This window comes from Tyto alba, unplaced genomic scaffold (genome assembly GCF_018691265.1).
Source record: "Tyto alba isolate M040663 unplaced genomic scaffold, T.alba_DEE_v4.0 Super-Scaffold_7, whole genome shotgun sequence".
NCBI lineage: Eukaryota > Metazoa > Chordata > Aves > Strigiformes > Tytonidae > Tyto > Tyto alba.
The window spans coordinates 8177007-8197653 of NW_024881328.1; the positions used below are offsets into that span (position 1 = coordinate 8177007).

Here is a 20647-nt window from a genome sequence, read left to right on the forward strand (position 1 = left end):
GGACCGGCCCGCCGGGCTCCCTCAGGGACCCGCTCCCCGCCGGGCTCCCTCAGGGACCCGCTCCCCGCCGCGGCGGTGCAGCCACTCCGTCCCCCGGGCACCCTTCCCCGCAGCCCTCCGTGATGAGGGGACACCCGGGTGGCCCTCGAGGCGCGCCGAAGCGCCTGAGGGGGGCTGCCGAAGAGGCGCCCGCTGGGCCGGCCACCTTCACGGCGGTGTAAAGCTGAGGGCACGAGTTGCTCCCAGAGACCCTCCGGGTCCGTCGAGGACAGCTCGAGAGGGTAAACGAAGTCACTTACCGGCTGGGTCTCCGTGTGCCCGGGGTACCGAGGCGTGGCTGGAGCCGCAGCTTGTCGCCATTAGGCCGGTTGTGCCGGGTCCCTGATGCCCCTTCTCATTCAGCCGGGAGCTGAGGTGTCCCCCAGGCCTGGCGTTCCTGCCTCCACATCTTGTGCAACCCTGCAGCCATGTCCAGGGTGCTTTCTGGCATCCAGCACACCAGCTCCCTTCAAAACCCTTTCAACTTGAGCCCTACTCTACTTCTTTAATCCTTTCCTCCGCCTTACTACAGCCTGCTACTTTAAATAGATAAATACATAAATAAATATCCTTGAAGTCTGCTGTTTAAGGCTGCCAAAAAGGAGATAAAAAACTATTCATGAGTAATAGGGAGTGTTTAGGCGAGGGGATGAATGCAAAATTAAAATTATGTAGAAATAGGGTACTAAAAGTATAAACGGAGATAAACAGGAGAAATATGCTTTGCTTTAGGTGCTGGGAGGACTGTGTTGTGATTAGAACTTAAAATACTACCGTTTGTTTTAACTGTGTGTGTTTTCATAGGTCTCTACTGCTCTTTGAATTAAACTTCTCCAAGCAAAATGCCCCCGGGGGGGGGAGTTGCCTCGGCAACACCGCGTAAACTCAGCAGCCTCGTGTAGCCGGAGCTGCCGGGAGGATTTGCCAGCAAAAGAGCCTGCCTCGATAGTAACTACTATGTGCTCCGCAGTCAGAAAAACATGCCGAAAATAAAATCAAAGTATATGTAATTACCGTTTAAATTCCTTGCTGTCCAGCAAAGGAAGACAGCTGTGAGCTAAAAATGGTCTGTAAGTTCTCTCGGGGTTACTGTGCCTCTTTCACACTTTGCTACTGAAGCACCAGGTAAGATGTTGTTTATGCCTTTTTATAGAACCTTTTCAGTTATTATTTTGAACGGGTTTTTGCATATCCGGAAAAAAATCAATGTTTGGAGAAGTGCAGCGTCAAATATGACTTTTTACAGACTAATACAATGGGATAAACATTTTAATGGATTACCTGGTGTTTAGTGTAAGAATGAGAAATCAAGAAACTTCTATAGCTACTTTTGCACAGTTCATTGGATTGCCTTGGTCATCAGCTCTATAGGTCATTCACATTTCCTCTATTTGTTTCATCTTCTGTAAACTAAGAATGACAGTACTGTCTGATATCTGGCTGTTATATAGTTATAAAATAACACACATTCCTCAGATAAAAAGTGTTATATAAAGTTGTTATTAAAAACTAATTTAATCTAAGATAATTGCATGAGTCTCCTCAGAAGGCTGCAGCATGCTTCCCAGTAATTATATTTTTTGCTGATAGAATCAGTAACAAAAACCTGATTCTTTTCCAGACTAAGCAGTATTGAGTGGCAAAATGCTACTGAATCCAACAGAAGGCACATAGGCCCTTAATTTCCACTGAACTCTGTAATGACTTTGCAATGGAACGATTCCTTATGGACAGACAGCTACCTTGGTTGTTACTTTCTATCAGTTGCATACATTTTACCATTGGTGGTACTTCCACATTAGCCTTTTTTTCCCCATACATTAGTAGTACTACTGAGAGCCCTGAGCTCAGCTGCAAAGGAAAAAAATAGGTATTTATGCATAAATTAAGAATAGGAATTTATGAGGGAACTCAAAACAGATGAAAAAAACATTGTCAGGGTAATACCCAAGATCACTGTTAGGAATAAGTTGTAAAAAAATTTATAATGACTGTTGAAAATGTATAAACCAGAGTATTTTATTCAGTTGACTGATGTAATAACAAGCAATGAAGAAACAATATGCATGTGAGGAAAAGAACAGAGAGAAAATAAAATTTTGTAAAGAAATTAGCAACATAATCTCCACTAGGTGCCCTATTTTTCATAGATCTACCTGTCTTTGGGTTTAACAAACACAAACGTAATTTTCTAAAAAGCATACCTTCATTTTAGCCTGCCATACAAATTAAGTTCTAGACCAGTTTAATTTGGTAGCATGTATATAGTGGTCAGGCAATGTTTTTTTGTGAGGGGAGAATGTATTGCAACAAATTAAATTGAAGATGCAAATGCAAGAAAATTGAAATAATTTTGAAAGATAATTGTTTCAAATGGACATAAGATGTATTTCTTACACAGCTAAATAGGAGAACCCACTGCCACATTATATCAATTATGTCAATACAACAGAACATTTCATGTAATTCAGAAAGGAGTTAGATATTTATGCTGTGTAAAAAGTTAGACCCCGTTCAGTAATATTAGAAGGAACATATGTATGTAAAAGATATAAATTGTCATATTACATACTTCTTGATTAGCTAGTAGGAAAAAAATCCTTACGGGCTTATTATTACATAATTCTCCATTATGGACTTTATAATATTCCTGTCTAGCATTCAGAATTACCCAATGTAAGAATTTGACACTGTTATTCATATATGTTTAAATATATATTCATATTCATTCAGGTACATTCATGCACATAAGATTTTGACAATATCTTATTTATGTACATCTTATGTATTTTATGGGATTTTTTTTAAACTGTAAGTTATTTATTAAATAATAAAGACATTGGGAAGCATTTTAATACAGGTATTAACTAATATTAATGATCGTATTTTCTTTTGTTCATTTCAATTCACTGTTTTTAATTACATTATGTGTTCTTATCACTTGAGAAACGGAAGTTCATTATGTTTTTCAGAAAGAGCTCCAAATCCATCAAAACTATTAATTGAGATTAATTTTATTTTAAGAATTAGCTGTATAGAATTTCAAATCTTCAAATCCTTTGACTTCACTCTCTCATATTTCTTCTTTAAGAGCCTGCAATTTGTGATTGTTCTGTGTTGTTTATGCTACTGTCATTTTATGGTATTGTTAATCTTTGAGTTTGATCTTAGCAAATAGAGTTGATGTTTTTGTAATCATGAAATAGCTCATGGTATGCTTACTTACCATATTCAGGAGTAGTGTTAACTGTAAAGAGGATCAATATGTCCACACATAGCTATATTAACCAGGAGGGTGACAGCTAGCTCCTTTCCCACAGCTATTGCTGATTAGTTGTGGGAAAGGTTCGTTACTATCTTCTAATGAAGGGTAAAGACTAATAAAAGCATCTTTGTCTGGAGAAAACAATGTCTGGGGACAGCTTGTTCCTACTGTGGGAATTCAGTAATGCATTAGATACAACATAGGGGGTAATAGTCCTATGAAACTACATTAAAACTTAAAATCACAATGGTGGCATTTCCAATTTAAAATGTGGGGAGGCGGTTAACCTACTTTGATCTTTTCAATGTTTTTCAACGACTATCAGCTTTATTTTTTTTACCAAAATATACCATTTTCTTCAGAAAGAAGAGCCATTTAGATCAGCTACAGTCAGGAATACAGAGACAGTAGACAGAAAGCTTTAAATGAACAGTATAATTAATTCAAAATACATACTGTTTTATTTCTGAAAACAATCTCAAAAATAAATATGCTCCACTGAATTAATATATTGAAATACTTTACATATTTAGATAATTAGCATGTTTTCTTTCTATGTTAAAAAAGATTTACAGAGCTCACATAGCTTTATAAATCGATGCAAGCATCAAAAATAATCTATGGATTCCGCCTCATAGGTCTATGCTTTAAGAACTGAACTGTTGTGAAATCTCAGTCTCACTGAAGCCAGTAACAGGGCTACCAGATGTCTGAGTTTTCCCAAGCATGTTTTTTCTGAAAGAACTGTAGTATTAAATTCCACTGCAACTAAACTCCTTTCATACAACCTGCCTTGTAGACTATGACTTTGCTGTCGATTTGAACGAGCACGTAGCTGTCTACTGTTACTTGTGCATACAATTGTTAACATAAGGTGTAGAAAATAAATGTAAAAAGAGAGAAAATACTTGCTCTTTTAATTTCCTGAGGCAAGCTTTTTCAAATGTTCGAATTGTTGGACTTTGCTGTTGTGGGCTTGTAGATCTCCTTGAAAATTCTATTATGCTAAACTGAAAATACAAGGCACGAGTAGTTACAATGAACATTACTCTCACTTCTGTTTCTGCCTGAATTTAGTAATACTGCAAAAGCATAACTCTGAATATGCAAGCAATTATGAATGAATGAGTTAATATCTATATGGAATGATTCAAGGTTGGCAAATTGATCTCTAAAGATATCAAAACGTTAATTAGTAATTCTGATGGCAATCTCTTTTAAGCCTCTCTCATAGGTGCAGAAAGCTTATGTACCCTCATAGAAGGCCAGCAGTTTACAGTGCCAGACTACAGATGGTACGTGGATAGCTGTTACTCATTTTCTTGAGCTACTGTTATGTCTCAACAACCAAGAGTTAAAATATCAAATGTTAGTAATACTAATTTAATGTAAGCTTTAAGGTGTTTTGGTTTTATAAATTTAGTTCAATTTGAATAATATATTTTTCTAAACATATGGAAGTACTAACATGCTCACAGAAAGGTGCACTCATGGTTAAGATAGTATTTCTGACAGTACAATAGTTTTAATTGAGAAACAAAGATTTACTAGTAGTAAGTTAATAGCCTAACTCTGTCTCGGCTGGTGACTCTTGATTATAACAAATTCAATCAGATGCCTGGGAGAGGTCACAGAATTTCAATAGCAACAGAAAAGGCAATAATATAATGGCTAGTTAGATGTACAAACTTTAAACACCTACAAAATTTGCCTTTGTAAATATTCAGAGATAATACATTGCCATTCATGTATTTATGAATTTATAATAGGTCTGAGATAAAGCATTAAATTTATACCTTGTTGATGTCAATCAGATTTTTGTTAACGTTTTCAGTCAAATCACTCTGACACACTGGCTCTGTAGAGAAAAATGCCCAGCTAAATTTTGAACATATGTTTAAAACTAGACCGTGTTATGGAACATTTACTTCTCAAGATACTTAAAAATTATTTACAAAATAAATTACTTCTCAGAAATACATAGAAAGATTCCAGTTGACTTCCCATTTCTTTGGAATAAGCCATCAAAGAGATTTGTTGAGGCTGCAGTGTACAAGTTTTTCTGTGTTCAGAAAGTTTTAGATGTTGCTCCTCTTTTGCTGAGAGATAGTTTTGTCCAAGTAGAGAAAGATATAAATTTAATTCAGATTTGGTTTCTCAGTAATATGTTAAAAATGTGGTTATCTCCTAAATGTGGTGTTGACTTTCTGGTCCAACAGTGAGGATAATATCAACAAAATAATACTGACAGCTTTCACATCTTATTCAGCATAATATATGTTGAGCTTTTCACAATAAAATCTGTGTCTGGACTGTCTGGTTCTCTGTATTTGCAGGACAGGGCATTGGGTGTTAAGTTAAATTATAACATTTTTAATAGTTTCAAGTCCTTTTACAATGTTTCTTTTGTCCTACTTACGGCTCTGAAATAATGAAATACAAAGTACTGCTTTGTACATGTGAATTGGAAATCAACTAATTAAACATTTTTTCAGGTTTCTGGACCTTAATACATCAAAGGACAGTATGTCTGACAACAAACAAAATAAGAGGAGAAGCAAAGAAGGTACTCTAACTAAAGTTTATAAGGATGAAATGTAATGTGGGATCTGAAGAAGAAAAAGGGCAATGTTAATTGTAAATCTGGCTACTTGTCAAAACCAAGCAACCACAAAAAAAATTTGAAATCAAACTCAGAGTTATTTTCCACCTTTGAGAAGCCCTGAGATTTGTTTTGGTTTTGATAGGTTTCCTATTTTTAAATGGTCTACCTTTGTAGATTTTCTGTCAATATTTTTCTTACATTTCTGTTCTACTGAAATAGGAGCTGTAACTGGATATTTCTTTTTTTAGATGTTCTTTGCTTTTGTGGTACATTGAATGAATACACTTACCTAAATAACTAAAAATAATTTGGATTTATGCATTCACATTTCCAAAAATTCTGACAAGAAGTATCTATAGGTATCTTAGTCAAATGAAACGTGCTCTTTTTTTTTTTTTTTTTTCTGTTACTTCCTGTATTTCTTTATAATAATATTTTAATGTCCAAAAATAACTGCATTTGCATTGTGTTACTGGTCAGTGAATTATATTGTTCTTATGCAAATACTAATGTATTGTTGCAGGTTGTGGAAGTGTTGCTCTTCAGAATGCAGATAAGACAATGAAAGAAATGCAACAGTCATACAAAGCTCTAGGAAAAAACAGGTTAGTATTAATATTTAACTTACAGTTGTGTATGTAAAAATGGAGACAAAGCAGGTAGTAGTCTGTGAGTAAGAATTCATAGTGCCAGATGTTATATACAGCTATATGATGTGTAGTGTTTCTATATTCCCAACATCAATTATTGGCCATTGCTGGAGGCAGGATATTGCACCAGATTAAAAATTTATTAGGTACGATATGAAAAAACATATGGTATGTGGTTTTACATCATCATTTGTCTTATCAAAAATAGACAATTATATACCATACAGCTTTAAGATTAATTTAGATTATATTTTTCTACCTCTTTCCAGTCACAGTATTTATCTTTTTCCGTATTTGGATTTTTCCTTCTTCAGAAAGCAGGTGGCAGAAATCTGAGGCTTGTCCACACAGCCTCTATTCTTTCAGGCAGGCCATAGCATACTTTATAAATAACAAAGGCACATCTGATCTTCAGAATACTTCTGACACCCTTTCATGATGATTCATAAAAAATACATACTGGAAGCAATCAGTTTTTGTCAAGAAGGGCAAGGTAGACAATGTGTTTTTCCATTCCTGCTGTTGCTTGTTTTATGTTGTTTGTCATTCATTCTCACTTGTAGTCAGTCTCTGGCATTGCAATCAGATGCTTCCAAGGAGAGCCACAATTTCCCAGATGGATGAAGAAAGAAAACATACTTTGGCATTCTTGGATCTCACAAACTTCTTGTTCACATTATTCTCCAGTCATATGACTATTTGAACTGAGTAGGCTCCTTCCACTTATTTTCACATTGTGTTGTGTTTTGTTTTGTTTTGTTTTTGCCTTTTAGCCCAATACCACCAACATCCAGAGTGTGGCCAGATCAACAAGTGGCATGTTTTCCAAGTAAAAATCAGTTAGCATTACAGATGAGACATCACACTTCTTTGCCTTTCTTCCTGAAGAAAGAGAACGTAGGGCATGGCTTTGACTTCAGCTTTTTGCTACAGGCCTCATGCCCAGAATCTAACACTTCAAAATCATTTATGGATTTACATGCTTTTCAGATAATAAAAGCACAAATACAACAAAGTAAGTTCAATTTTAAGTCACAATTTTAAAATAAAGTTATATATTGCTTATCAAACTAGACAGCAAAGCCTTAGAAGTCCCTTTTCTTTAAACTTTGTCTTTATGTCCGTCTTCTTCATGTAAAGTGGACTTCAGTCATGTTGACCCTCTTCTTTAATTATATGTCTGTGTGCATTTGCAGAATGAAGGAGATAGATAGAGAAGCAGTGACAGACTTCACCATTCCTGTTACTCTGTATCATGAAACTGAGCCCACAAATTCTCTGTAGCTGGAGTGAGGCCACGATGGCATCTCTTCCACTTTTTTCCTCATACTGGCAATATTAATTAGCCACATATTGAAAATAGCAAACATCTGAAATTGAGGGGAAATATTTGCTAAAATTATTAGAGTAAAAAATATTTTTAAATTATCATATTTTATAGTTTTCTATAGAAAATGGAACTGTGAAGTTCAGTACCATAATTAAATTTCAACTTACAACTTTTTTCTGCATAACTGATTTATAGCATAGTGCTGCAACCACATAATTAGACAGATTCTTGGTCCCCAGAAGTCTACAGATTGAAATTAATTTATAAATGAAAATTGTAGTCCATTTAAGAATATTAAATTAACATTTAATTTGTTTTGATTTTTAAGGGTTAAATAAAACAATGCTAAAAAACAGGAACAAGAGATCTGAGGTAAGAGGATACTATGTATAAAACTGATCATTGAAAGTATTATATGCTTTCAAAACCTTCAAAATAGAAATACAGAAGAAGTGTCTGTAGTTTCTTCTGCTTAGTCTTCAGGTTTTTGAATGAACTTGAAGTATTTTTACATATATTTTATATATGTGTGTGTCAGCAAATCTTCAGATGTTTATCAACAATTTGTCAGCAAGGTGTTATGTCAGGGATTTGGGGGAGTAAAGGATTGGAAGTTCAAATATAAAACCTTTTAAAATAGAAATATGTGAGTTAATTTAAGGTATGTGCATCCTATATGTTAAATATGTTAGATGTCTAGTTTTGCCAAATTTAAGGAGACAATTTTCTTGTATTGAGTGGTAATTTAAAGTTGAAGCTGAATTGAGGAACAATCTTGATATTAGAGGATTGCTGAAATTTATTGTGTTAGCAAATAAAAAATAAGATCTGAGGATTAAACATATTGGACATGAAATTTTGTAGTAAGTGTAAAAAGGATTCCTGACAAAACTTTTGTACTTACAAAGAAGTTAGCAATTTTACATGTATGAGTGCTTCATACCACATGAACATTAAAAGTTACAAAAGATCAAATATACTGTATTTAGAAAAAAAAGATAATTTGGTCTTTATGAATATTAATTAATAGCCCTTTGTACAAAAGACTTGACACATTGAATCAGCTGCATACTGCAGTGAACCCACTACAGAATACAACAGCATTCACAGGAAAAAAATAAAGAATGGTAATAGCAAGAGTTCTGACAGAAGATCGTAAAAAGGGCCATGGAAAAAAACATTTCAAATGGACGGAAATGTTTGAGGAGAATAATTTAGCTGACCTTAGCTGATTTAATACATCTTTATTTCATGTCTTAGGCTCTGATGATTTGTAGAGGCATATAATTCAGGATAAACTGAGCATTTATATTAATGCCATGCAGACTAGGCAAAACCTTCAGAACTGTAAATTTCAAACCAGCACACATTGCTTTTCCTGGCACATTCAAACCTCAGTTTGCTCTTGGAATGCAAACAAAAATTTCCTGCAGATTGCAAACTGATGTTGAATATAGACATGCAAATGAGTACTCAGAGCATATGACTGTGTGATTATTTCTATTGCATTCATTTGCATAAAAATATACAGTATATTAAAGCTTATTTCTTCTACATTTCCTATAAAATGAACAGAAATATTATTTCCAAAAAATTATTTCAGAAAATTCAGAATAAATTCAGAAAATTTCACAACAAAGTACTCAATTCTCAGGTCTGTACTCTTTCAAAGATTTGAACTAAAGGGATGGAAAGAGAAGGAAGAAGGAAGGAATAAAATACATCTCCCCCACACCAGACTTCCGTGTTAGCTGCCATATAAAAATGGCCTTTGGGAAGCTATCCATTTAACTTCACTCAAAGTGAAGTGCAGACTGTGCTATCTTCCAGTGTACTTACAATTCTGTGAGCTAAATCCGTGGCCCATGTAAAATGGCTTATGGAATTTCATAAAACTACACTAAACATGTGGAAGATCTGTATGTTTAGATTTATAATAATGTCTTTTAAAACTTGTAAATATTTTGTAACAACTGTTTTCTCCATGGATAAAACAGCATTCTGTTATAATAATCTAGATTTTGCTTTTAGAAATTGTTTACATGTGATCTAGTTCCGTTTGGAATATAATTACTAGCGTCAGCAAACTTTGGAGGGTTACATAAAAAGACTTGAATATCAGCGTAACAGTGGTGTGCTCATTCAGTGAGAGTGCACAGCAAGAAAGAAATTTTGGCACATAAAGCCACTGACAAGCCTTTGAATTTCTGTAGCAAACGTTATGTGTCATAAGACATAGTTAATAACTGACGAGATAATTTGTATGTGTGGACAAAGCTTATTATTTTTAAATCATGGAGAATGACTTGCGACTTATGCCAAAGGATCCCACTTTCTGTACTATGCAATACCTAGAAATAATTTTAGATGTGAGAAAATTAATGTATGGATGTGAGAAAATTAATGTATTTTCTTAGGGGTTTGATATTACACTTCATATTAGGTTAAATATAGTAATATATACAAGAATAATCCATTTATGATTTTTTTCTTAGTCTACTTGATTCTTAGTGATTATACTTTACCTGTATCTGTTGTGTAGCACATTATTAATGGTTTTTATGGCAATTACAGTTTAATTTGCTACCAGTGACATTTCAGCCTGTAAGAACAATTCATCTTGCTCCTCTAGAGGATGACATTGTCAATGGAAGCACCAACATCAGAAATATTTTGAATAATATTAACTCCATTCCTCAGCCTATAAAACCAGTTACTACATTTTATCAGTATAAGTTAGACAATCTATTTAAAAGGCACGCTGAAAAGTCATCAGACCTAATTGTGGCTACTATTTCTGATAAATTCACTCCAGCGAAAGACCTGTACTACTTCAGCATGAGTAACTATTTTAAGTACCCTAGCAACAAGAAAGAAGAAATTCAAAGCAATTTTAAAAGGAGGGAAGCTGATGTTGCTACTGATACTGAAAAGAATGACCAGGTGAAGTACCAGTTTTCAGTGGTTTGTAAGAATGTAGCTCTCATGACCCAAGCCAGTTCCTATGATGATAGTCATCCCTACTTCAGCTCAAGGAATGCTCTGATGAACTGTGGAATATTTACAGCTCAGACACTTACAGTGTCAAGAAACAGAGACGCCTCAAAAGCTGGCAATAAGGAAAGAAGAGTAGAGAATTGCTGCAGAACTGGTCTAGAAGAGGGAAATGCTACAGAGATGATAGTGGATTATAGACCACATGAAGATGCTGAGAGTGCAAACTTTGTGCTTGACAATCATGATTTGGTTTCTTCCTGTAGAAATGAAGTGATGGAGGCCTACAGTGCCTTAGAAAATAATTCTGTAGCTGCAGTATTTCCCAGAGTAGAAGAGCAAGATCCTTCTGGAAAACAGACAGAAAATAATATTTGTCTCTCTGAATTAGAAATGGAGAAAGAAGCAACTTCAAAAGGCCAAAGTGAGATTGTACCTGTTGTTCACGTTACATTCTCTGAAAAAGAACCAGCTAGGGAACCACACATTTCTAAACAGCCTGCCACAAAAAAGAGTGTCATTCGTAGCCTGCCTCCCCATGTTACTCAAAGCTTTAACATTCTTGCTCGCAAAGAAAATGACAAAAGTAAAATAAAGATGAATAGAAATAAATATTTATCAAAATCTAAAATGAGTAGTAAGATAAAGATATCTGAAGATTTAATTGTTTCTGATGAGGTTTCCACAAAATATAGTGCCAAGTCTTTGGAACTGCCACACATGGAATCTGAGACTTCCCTGAAGCGTCAAAAACCCCCCCCTCAAGCAGACAAAGACCATTTTGCTCAGAGTGCTCAGAAACTTAAAAAGAAAATTGCCTCCTGCAGCTGCAAAAATTCAGCTGTCTTAAAGAAACCTGTTACTCCAATTTCTCTACCTCATGCACAGTCTGCTTCAGATTTTGTAGATCTGAAATACAGTGACATGTTCAAGAAAATAAGTTCAAATGACAAAGGCCCAGGTATTTATGAAATGTTTGGAACTCCTGTCTACTCCCACATGCGTAAGCTTGATCAACATGAGAACAGATTTCATAGAGATGTTTGTTCTGCTCCATCTGGGAGGTGCACTGCTAGCACCTGCAGATCTGCCTGCAGTAAAGGGAGAGAGAGCAGCCGAGTAAGAAATAGCCAAAAGAGAACATATTCTAAGACAAAGAAGACCATTCCTGGCACTAAACAAAAGCAGAAAGGCTTAATTACGAAGGATGGAAGTACCAAGCTGAGGAACAGCAACACTGAGCAAAATAATGTAGTAACTCCTGATTCAGATTTTCAGATAAATGCTTCAAGGAGCATGATGTTGTTTCATGAAGACACAGCTCATCAGCTTAAGGTTTTAGAAGAGCTTTCACAATCAACTAAACAAAATAATTTTTTTCCATATTCAAACTTGTCAACTATTAAAGAAGTTTCTTTGGAGCAGTCTTTAGACAGTCAAGATATATCCAACCATCAAAGAGCTGCTACCTGTAGTCACAATCTTCTTCAGTTCAGTGATAAAGACTACAGAGAGTGTGTTACTCTAAGTGGCAGCCTACTAACAACGGAGAAGAACATTTGTATACCCCAGTGCAAGGTGGATATGGATTGCTGCAAAGGTCTGGAATCAGACCACGCCTCCTTCAAGTCTATAAATAAATGTGAAGCATTGCCCTTTTCAGATAGACTGGAGTGTCAGACCCCTACAAAAATACTAAATCACAGTTGGGCATACACACCTCCAAACAGTGGTTTGGCAAAAGAAGTGCCTCAGCCTTCAGTGATTCTGACAAAAAATGTTACAAACCCCAGTTGCCAGACAAGCCAAAACATTTTTTCCTGGGCAGATAATAAGGATGTGACTGATGAGTTGCTTTGTTGTCTGGCCAAAGAATTGATAATGCTTGAAGAAAAAGACATCAACGCTTCAAGAACAAAAAATACAGGTTCTGAAATGCAAAATACACATACTAAAGAAGAAGAAAATATAATGAATGGAGATGGAGCAATAGTAAATAGTCCTCTAGAGAAGGTAAAAATACTTTCTTGTACCTTGCTAGCTCCTTTGAGTGATACTTCAGCACAAGTTTGGATGAAAGGTAGGAAACGTACTCGTTAATGATCAAGTCTCTTTTTCTTGGGCCAGCTGCCCACTGATTCTTCCAGTGCTCAGTTGAGGATACCCATGTTAGTGGCTGCATGTCAGGACACAAGTCAAATGGTACGAAGGCGTGACAGGAATAGCTATTAAGGCATATATGATGGGTCAAGATAAATTGTGAAATTGTAGTGAATAAAAAGGAGAGGCTATTTTAACCAAAGAGCACGTGTAAAAAGGTACTGGAGCAAGGCAACAGCTCTTGGGATCTTGACACCTAAGGAATATGAAAAGACACCACAAATGGTTCATGTATATCCAAAGGGCAATTTCCTTGATTGTTTGAGTGCAACCAGATACTGTTCTAGGTATGAACTACAAGTATTGGCTTCTCAGACAGATGTAAGGTTGTTTAGTTAATGTTTAATCAAAACTTTAAGCTGAGAAGGCTTAGATCCTGGTCCCCAAGTCAGTTAAGAACCTTCACTACTAAGGTGCCTATCTACCAATACTGCTTCTCCTTGACCCTGTTAGCGTTTTGTCTATTTAAATTATACACTTATAAGGAAATTTCTTTCACCACATGCTGATACACTTCCTTATGCTTCTGCAGGCACAGGTGCCAGTTATACCTCTATTCTCACTTCTCCTAGGGAGATCCATGGCTAGATGGAGTAATTATTACCATCTTTCTGAAGCAGTCTCTTCCTCCTGTGAAGTCATGTCCAATTTGTTTTCATCAGACTTGGGTTACATATGTTACCTAGAGCAAGGCGATAGTCATCCTCACTCTTCATCTTATCAAACTGTAGCTACGTGACAAAAAAAAGTAGTAAGCAGATGTATATCCTGTTCTTTCAAGTGTTCCTTCTGTCTGGCTTCCTGTCAATGGAAAAGGTCTCATGCTATAATCTTTTGATTATGCACTATTGTGATATATATTTGAAAATATTTACATAGTCTTGCTTAGTATAGCAACTATCGATGAGCTGGGTAATGAGTGGGTGTATACATATATTAATCCATAGAGAAGAGTCATGTCAGGTAAAAATTACTCCTTATAAAAAATGTAAGAATAATATGAAGACTTTATTTTCCTCCCTGCTTTCTCCCTACGCTGACCGTCATCTTTCAAGCAGAGTTACAGTAAAGCCTTTTTGGTAACAAATGAAGAAAGTGACCTGCTAAAATTTGAGGAATCTACTAAAATGGGAAGCAGTTTAACTAACAAAGATCCTATCATGTGGACAAGAGGTGAAGTTCTTGGAAAGGGGGCCTATGGCACGGTAAGTTAATGTCTGAATATCTCAAGAAATGCGCAGTTTGTCTTTGAGCTACATCTTACCTTATAACTGTCTGTTGTCCTATTCAACAAATGACTTAAATATTTTGGGTTATACAATGAGACATGAAACATGACGAACATAAAGACACTATTTAAAATAAGTAAATAGTTTTATTTCATGTTTCGTTTCAGTAAATGATAGTTTCATTGTAGGTGTACTGCGGTCTGACAAGCCAGGGACAATTAATAGCTGTAAAACAGGTTGTTTTGGCTACATCAGATCAACTCACTACAGAAAAGGAATATCAGAAGTTACATGAGGAAGTTGATCTTTTGAAGACACTGAAGCACACCAATATTGTAACTTATTTAGGAACTTGTCTGGAAGACAACATTTTAAGCATTTTCATGGAGTTTGTTCCTGGTGGCTCAATTTCTAGCATCATTAATCGTTTTGGTCCATTGCCAGAAATTGTCCTTTGTAAATACACAAAACAAATTCTACAAGGGGTTGCATATTTACATGACAATTGTGTGGTACATAGAGATATCAAAGGCAATAATGTTATGCTCATGCCAAATGGTATAGTAAAGCTAATTGACTTTGGCTGTGCCAGGCGTTTAGCTTGGGTTAGCCTCAGCGGCACACAGAGCGAGATGCTCAAGTCTGTGCACGGGACTCCATACTGGATGGCACCAGAAGTTATAAATGAATCTGGATATGGAAGAAAATCAGACATCTGGAGCATTGGTTGCACCGTATTTGAGATGGCAACAGGAAAACCACCGCTGGCTTCCATGGATAGGATAGCAGCCATGTTCTATATTGGGGCTCACAGAGGACTGATGCCTTCCCTACCTGATCGATTCTCCAGCACTGCAGTGGATTTTGTGCACGCATGCTTAACCAGGTATGTAGATTTTTAACTGAAAAATTAAAAGAAAAATGCAGGTAGTTTGTATCATAGAGATTGCTGATGGGAGCTTAGGTTACCTCTTACATGGCACATGTGACTGTACTGTAAATGCACAGGTTTTCAATATTTTAGAAAAGCCTTTCAATAATAGCATACATAAAAGAGCTTTACTCTCTATAATGGTATAAAAACCCCCACCTCACAGACTCTGTTTTTGTAGGCCTTCTATTCGTTGTTTACTTTCCCTGTATTTTTCACGTAGAAACATGGCAGCATTGAGTTTAAGACAAAATGTTTGATAAATTTCTTTGATGTGCTTTTCTGTTCTAATATCACATTGGCTGAGTGTGACCTATGTCAGGCAAGTTGTTTTGAGGACGATATTCTAACCTTTCATTTAATTCTTCTGCTGTAGAAAAATCTATTATTCCTGCTAGTCCAGGAAATACATAATCGAAACATAAAATTCTTTCTATAAAAAACCCAAAACACTAGCATTCACCCATTATAAGAATTATTTTTGTGGTGTTTGTTTTGTTTTAAATATCAGCTTTGTTCCAGATGTTTAAATGGACTATCAATTTCAAGAGCTAAATTCTTGACTGCTGTAGGTAGTCTCTATAAAATTAATATCAGCTTTCTACATATCTCTAAAGACCAGATTTGAGCAGTAGAGAGAAGCATGTTATTTAGTGAGTATGGCAGTGGTCTTGGAGGCAGGAAACCTGATTTCTAATTCCTGGATGAGATTTGGTATGGTATGGTTATGGTTCCCGTGGACCATTTAACAATAACCAGAAAAAATGTGGACTGTATATAGCAATGTTACATATACTTTGATTCGGAGAGAATGGTGTTTAAAACATAGAAGGAATTGTTAGGCAGAAGGAAACATACAGATATAAAGCATTTCCTTTTTCAAAGAATTATTTACTTTTTCAAAAGCCAAGATGCACTTGTAGTGGCAAAGTTTTAATGTATAATCTCACCATGTCCAAAACACGAATGCTTCCCTTATCCCATCTTCCCCATTAGTTTATTATTTAAGAAATCAGTCTCCTTTACTCCTTCCCCTGTTTTTTCCTCCAAGTTGAGGGTTGAAAAAACCCTTGGCTCTAGCAAGGAAATATTGTAATTACAGTACTATAATTCTATATGGTGTCTTTAACATGCATGACATTGATTGGAGATGAAAGAACAGCCTGACTGACGCAGGATCAAACAAATAATTGTCACCCTCCTTAAATATATTTTAGATGCACCTGAAACAGCCACATAAGCAGAATTATTAGAAGTTTTGCAGGGAATTTAGAGGAATAAGGAGCCATTTCCATTATAATAAAATATTTCAGTTTTAGAATGAATAAATTCCAACAGTGTCTTCCCATAAATTCTGCCTTCCTCTCTACCAGTTTTATCAAAAAAACCTAAAAATGAGTAATGACTGGAGAGATGAAGAAAAAAAAAAAAAAAGCTAAGTTTACATTTAGGTTTTACAAACAATTATATCACAGGCATGCATATTCCTTTTATGTACTGATTTTTCAAACCCTCAATGCAGAGACCAACATGAACGCCCTTCTGCTCTGCAGTTGCTGGACCATCCTTTTGTGAAAGGAAGACAGTGAAGTTTTCAAAACTCTTGCCAAATGAGCATACATTTTCCATATAAAAATCTTCCACTTGTGAAAAAAGACCAGAAGGAACTGGACTTAAAACCAACAGGAGAAATTACTAGAGAGCAGTTGTGTACAAGAAGTCTATTATTAGACAGCAGTATGAGTAAAGTAACATTTTTTGCAATGTCTGTGCTCATCGGAGTGGGCATTCCTTCACCGTGAACACAGGGCCATGTTTTGTTGTAGCTGGAGAGACTACAAGATTAAAAAACACACATCACCATCACCACTATGTGACAGGCAATGTAAGTTGGACTGCCATTTCATCTGTAATGACTTCTGGATGTATGCTGTTGGCCAAGAGCATGGCAGATGTGGAAAGCGCTGTGAAAGCTCTGCAGGAAGCTCTACTCAGACTTGTAGCTGAGCCACTAATTGTGCCTGTGATGATCCCATAGGTACCGCAAACCATGTAACTATATTGGCATAAAACGTACTGAAGCTTTTATTTAGTTAGATGAGCCCTTTAATTTTTAGCTGGTGAAAAAGATTTTGTATACACATATCAGTCCTTTGTTACTGAGGTCCTGTATCATTATGAGCTACCATGCTGGTCATGACGAGATGCCCAGGTGTACACATGCGCATCTTTATTAAGCTAAGTGAAGTAATTCTCACCCTTGTGTTGGCTGATATGGCATGGCAAAAACGTAGGAGCATTACCTCCTTCTTGTTTGCAAAGGCTGTAAAATGCTGTTTGACTCACAAGACAGTCTACTGCTATTTTCCCATATCCTGAATCTGAAATAGAACAGTAAATTTGATACTGAAACTTGAACTGTTTTGAGAAACCCTTCAGTGAGCAATATGTAATTAGATGGCATGTAACAGTCTCCATCTGCCCTGGAAAAAATATTTTTTCACAGTTACTATAAGTAGCTACTCCTAACTGCACAAAATTAAAAAAAATTTGAAGAACGTTATTATATATTAATAAAACAAATGAAATAAATCAAGGATTAGTATTTAGCTTGCCCTCTTTCTGACAAGGATTCTTCTTGAGTCTTTTTTAAAATTTAAAATTTCAGGGGAATGTGGAAGTGTAGAAACCAAAAATAGGTTTCACATCAAAATGTGGTGAACCTTATGCCTTTGTGAGCACCTAGGCTTCAGGAAGAGATGCAGCAAAACTCAGCCCTACACCCGTTAAGGGCTGAGCTCTCAAGAATTTAAGATCCTGAGTTTAGTGCCAGCAGTAATAGGAAAATTAAGTGTTTTACAAAAGGGAAAGAAGGAAGTTCTAAGTTTTATATAAAATCAATTTTCCTCAGAGCACTAAACATTTGAATTACTTAAATAGCTTTCGAACTTTATTTTATTCCAGTAGCCTGACTTCAGAGAGTCAGTCTAATCTTTATAAAAGCAAAGAGAGATCAGTACTTCTAGCAAAAGTCTTTATTAATAGTTTCTGTAGGTATGTCACATAACAATGACAGAACATTATGCCAGTATAAGAGAAATCCTAACATCACAGAAATTTTCAAAGTTCAAACAGTTAACAATCCCATTTTGAGGAATACCTGTTCATCTTCTTAACAAAAATCCATGGCAACTTCATGTTAAAGTAACTTCACATTAAAGTACCTTGCAGAATAAAAATAGGAGCCCTGGCATATGAAATCAGGTGGGATGTACATAATTCCATGATGTATATTAATTCTCCTCAGATTAAGGTAGCGTCTCCAACAAAGCTGCAAAGTAAATATGAGGTTTTATTTAGCATGAAATGAAACTGAGAAGATGCTCATAAACCGGGAAACGATGGGTGTGTGCTAGGATATACACTTAATTTTAAAATGTCAGAATTACAAAACCCCCTCCCTACACGTGTCATAAACAAAACTAACATCTTTTGCTAAAGTCTGAGTTCTCCCATATTAAGGTTATTAGTTATTTGCAATTTAAATATAATGGTTAATCCAGCTAATGCTACTAAAATTAGACACCAGTTCAAAGGTTTGTAAAACTTCATGCTGAGGTCTTAATCAAAACGTGAAAGCATGTTTTTGCTTTTGTTAACCAGATTTAGAGACTGGTGTTTAAGTGGTTTAAGGCTAGCACTTGCAACAAAGCTATCTCAGCATAATCACGCTGAGAACAGCGGTGCTGCGACTGCATCCCAGCCCTGTGCTCAGCACAGCCGAACCACGCACTGCGCTGGGTTTGGGTGCCTTGGGTTGCTCGGCTGAGTCCAGGCTAGTAGAACATTACATAAATAAGTCTAACTTTGCATATTTCTTACTTGATGAGATCATAAATTTCCACATCAAAGTCCAGATAATTTAGATACCTGTAGCAAGCTATCTAATGTAATAAGGGAAAGGGTGAGAAACTTTAAAAACCTTCTTGAAAACCTTTATTTTCAATGAAAAGTGACTTAGTGAGCAGGGTCACACTTGCTTAATTATTAGTAGTACTTGAGCAGGGCAAGGCTTACTGTTGTTTTTTTTTTGTTTGTTTTTGTGTTTTTTTTTTTGTTTTTTTTTTTTTTAAGAAAGGAAGAAAGAAAAGAAAAAAAAAAAAAAAGAGTATCTTCATTTCTAAAACCAGTGAAGAACCCATTACAAAGTATGGAGGCTGCCAAGTAGTAGATATGACCACTTTGCTCTGATGCCAAGTTTCCTCCAGATTTGGCGGTTAAATTTGAGAACCTGAAACTATGCTGTACTTCTCTCATTATAGGGGATACCTAGCATTTCCTTTATGCAATAATATCTAAAGCTCTGAGCTATTGCTCAAATCTCAGGAAAAGGGAAGGTTCTTAGACATGCCTACCCAGCCATCTTGCACTGGTCTTGAAACTACAGCAATAGGACGCAAACATTGGCATCTCGCATTACATGCATCAACCTTTTTTTCTCAAGGAAGCAGACAGTAAGCCCAGAAAACCCAGCCTTTTGAGATTATCTGGGTTCAAAATCAGTGCTTTTTCACAAAGTTCAGCAGGAACCGATGCCATTTTCCACAACCCTCTTAAGTGAAAACTGAGTTCTCCTGAGGAAAGTCTCACAGCACACACAGCAGAATGCCTTCTCTCCCCTACTTCCCACGGGGACGTGCACCCCGAGACAGCTTCAGAGTGAAGTTTACAGCTGTTGTCAAAGAACACAACCTCTGAACTAAGGTAAAAAAAACGGTAAAAAATGGTGTCATAAGCACAGGAATATAGAGGAATCAAACCCAAGTACTGAAACTGGCAAGATTAAAAACTTGATTTGGGTTTGCTGTATCTACCTGAGAAGCCAGAGAAAGTCAGTCCCAGTAACAACACGAGAGAACACTTCTGGCATTAATGATGTAGTTTTTTAAAGATGTAAGGAATTAAGTATTTCAGAGAAAGGAGGAATTAATTAGCTAATTCACTTTGGCCTAACTTCTAAGTTTTTAAAGACATTTATTTTTAGAACTGATTATGGGAATGTGCATTTACATCCCAATTAAAGAAAGCAAACAAAGTGTTTGCTCAAGCCACTTTCCTGCAAAGCAAGGATTGGGAACTTTTCCCCCCAGTTTTATAAAGATCCTTTAGTATGCTCTTGTCACCCACCCCCTCCCCCCTTCCCCCCCACTGCTAAGAAGAAAAAAATAATAATAAAAAAAAAAAAAAAATCAAGCATGGCCAGCCAACATACAATAAAATTAAGGGCACAGGCTCTCAACCCCAGGGTAGAATGAGGGAGCAGCTTACAATGGCATAACATTTCTAGAATTTGCTTTTCAGGTATCAAATACCTGATTAGCCTAAGGTAAAGGAAACAGACTTCAGACTTCCAAGCATTCCACCATTGGTTTGATTTGATGGAA

At 36.1% G+C, this 20647-nt stretch overlaps 1 protein-coding gene across 1 annotated transcript; it reads left to right on the forward strand.

Moving 5' to 3' along the window:
- Positions 1-68: 68 nt before the first annotated feature.
- MAP3K19 (mitogen-activated protein kinase kinase kinase 19) lies at positions 69-17446 on the forward strand. Its single transcript, XM_042783719.1, has 11 exons — positions 69-281; positions 844-1164; positions 4527-4599; positions 5800-5870; positions 6433-6514; positions 7333-7574; positions 8218-8261; positions 10464-12896; positions 14102-14248; positions 14461-15158; positions 16726-17446. The coding sequence occupies exons 4-11, from the start codon at positions 5831-5833 to the stop codon at positions 16790-16792; spliced, it is 3753 nt and encodes a 1250-aa protein (XP_042639653.1). The 5' UTR covers positions 69-281; positions 844-1164; positions 4527-4599; positions 5800-5830; the 3' UTR covers positions 16793-17446.
- The last annotated feature ends 3201 nt before the right edge of the window (positions 17447-20647 follow it).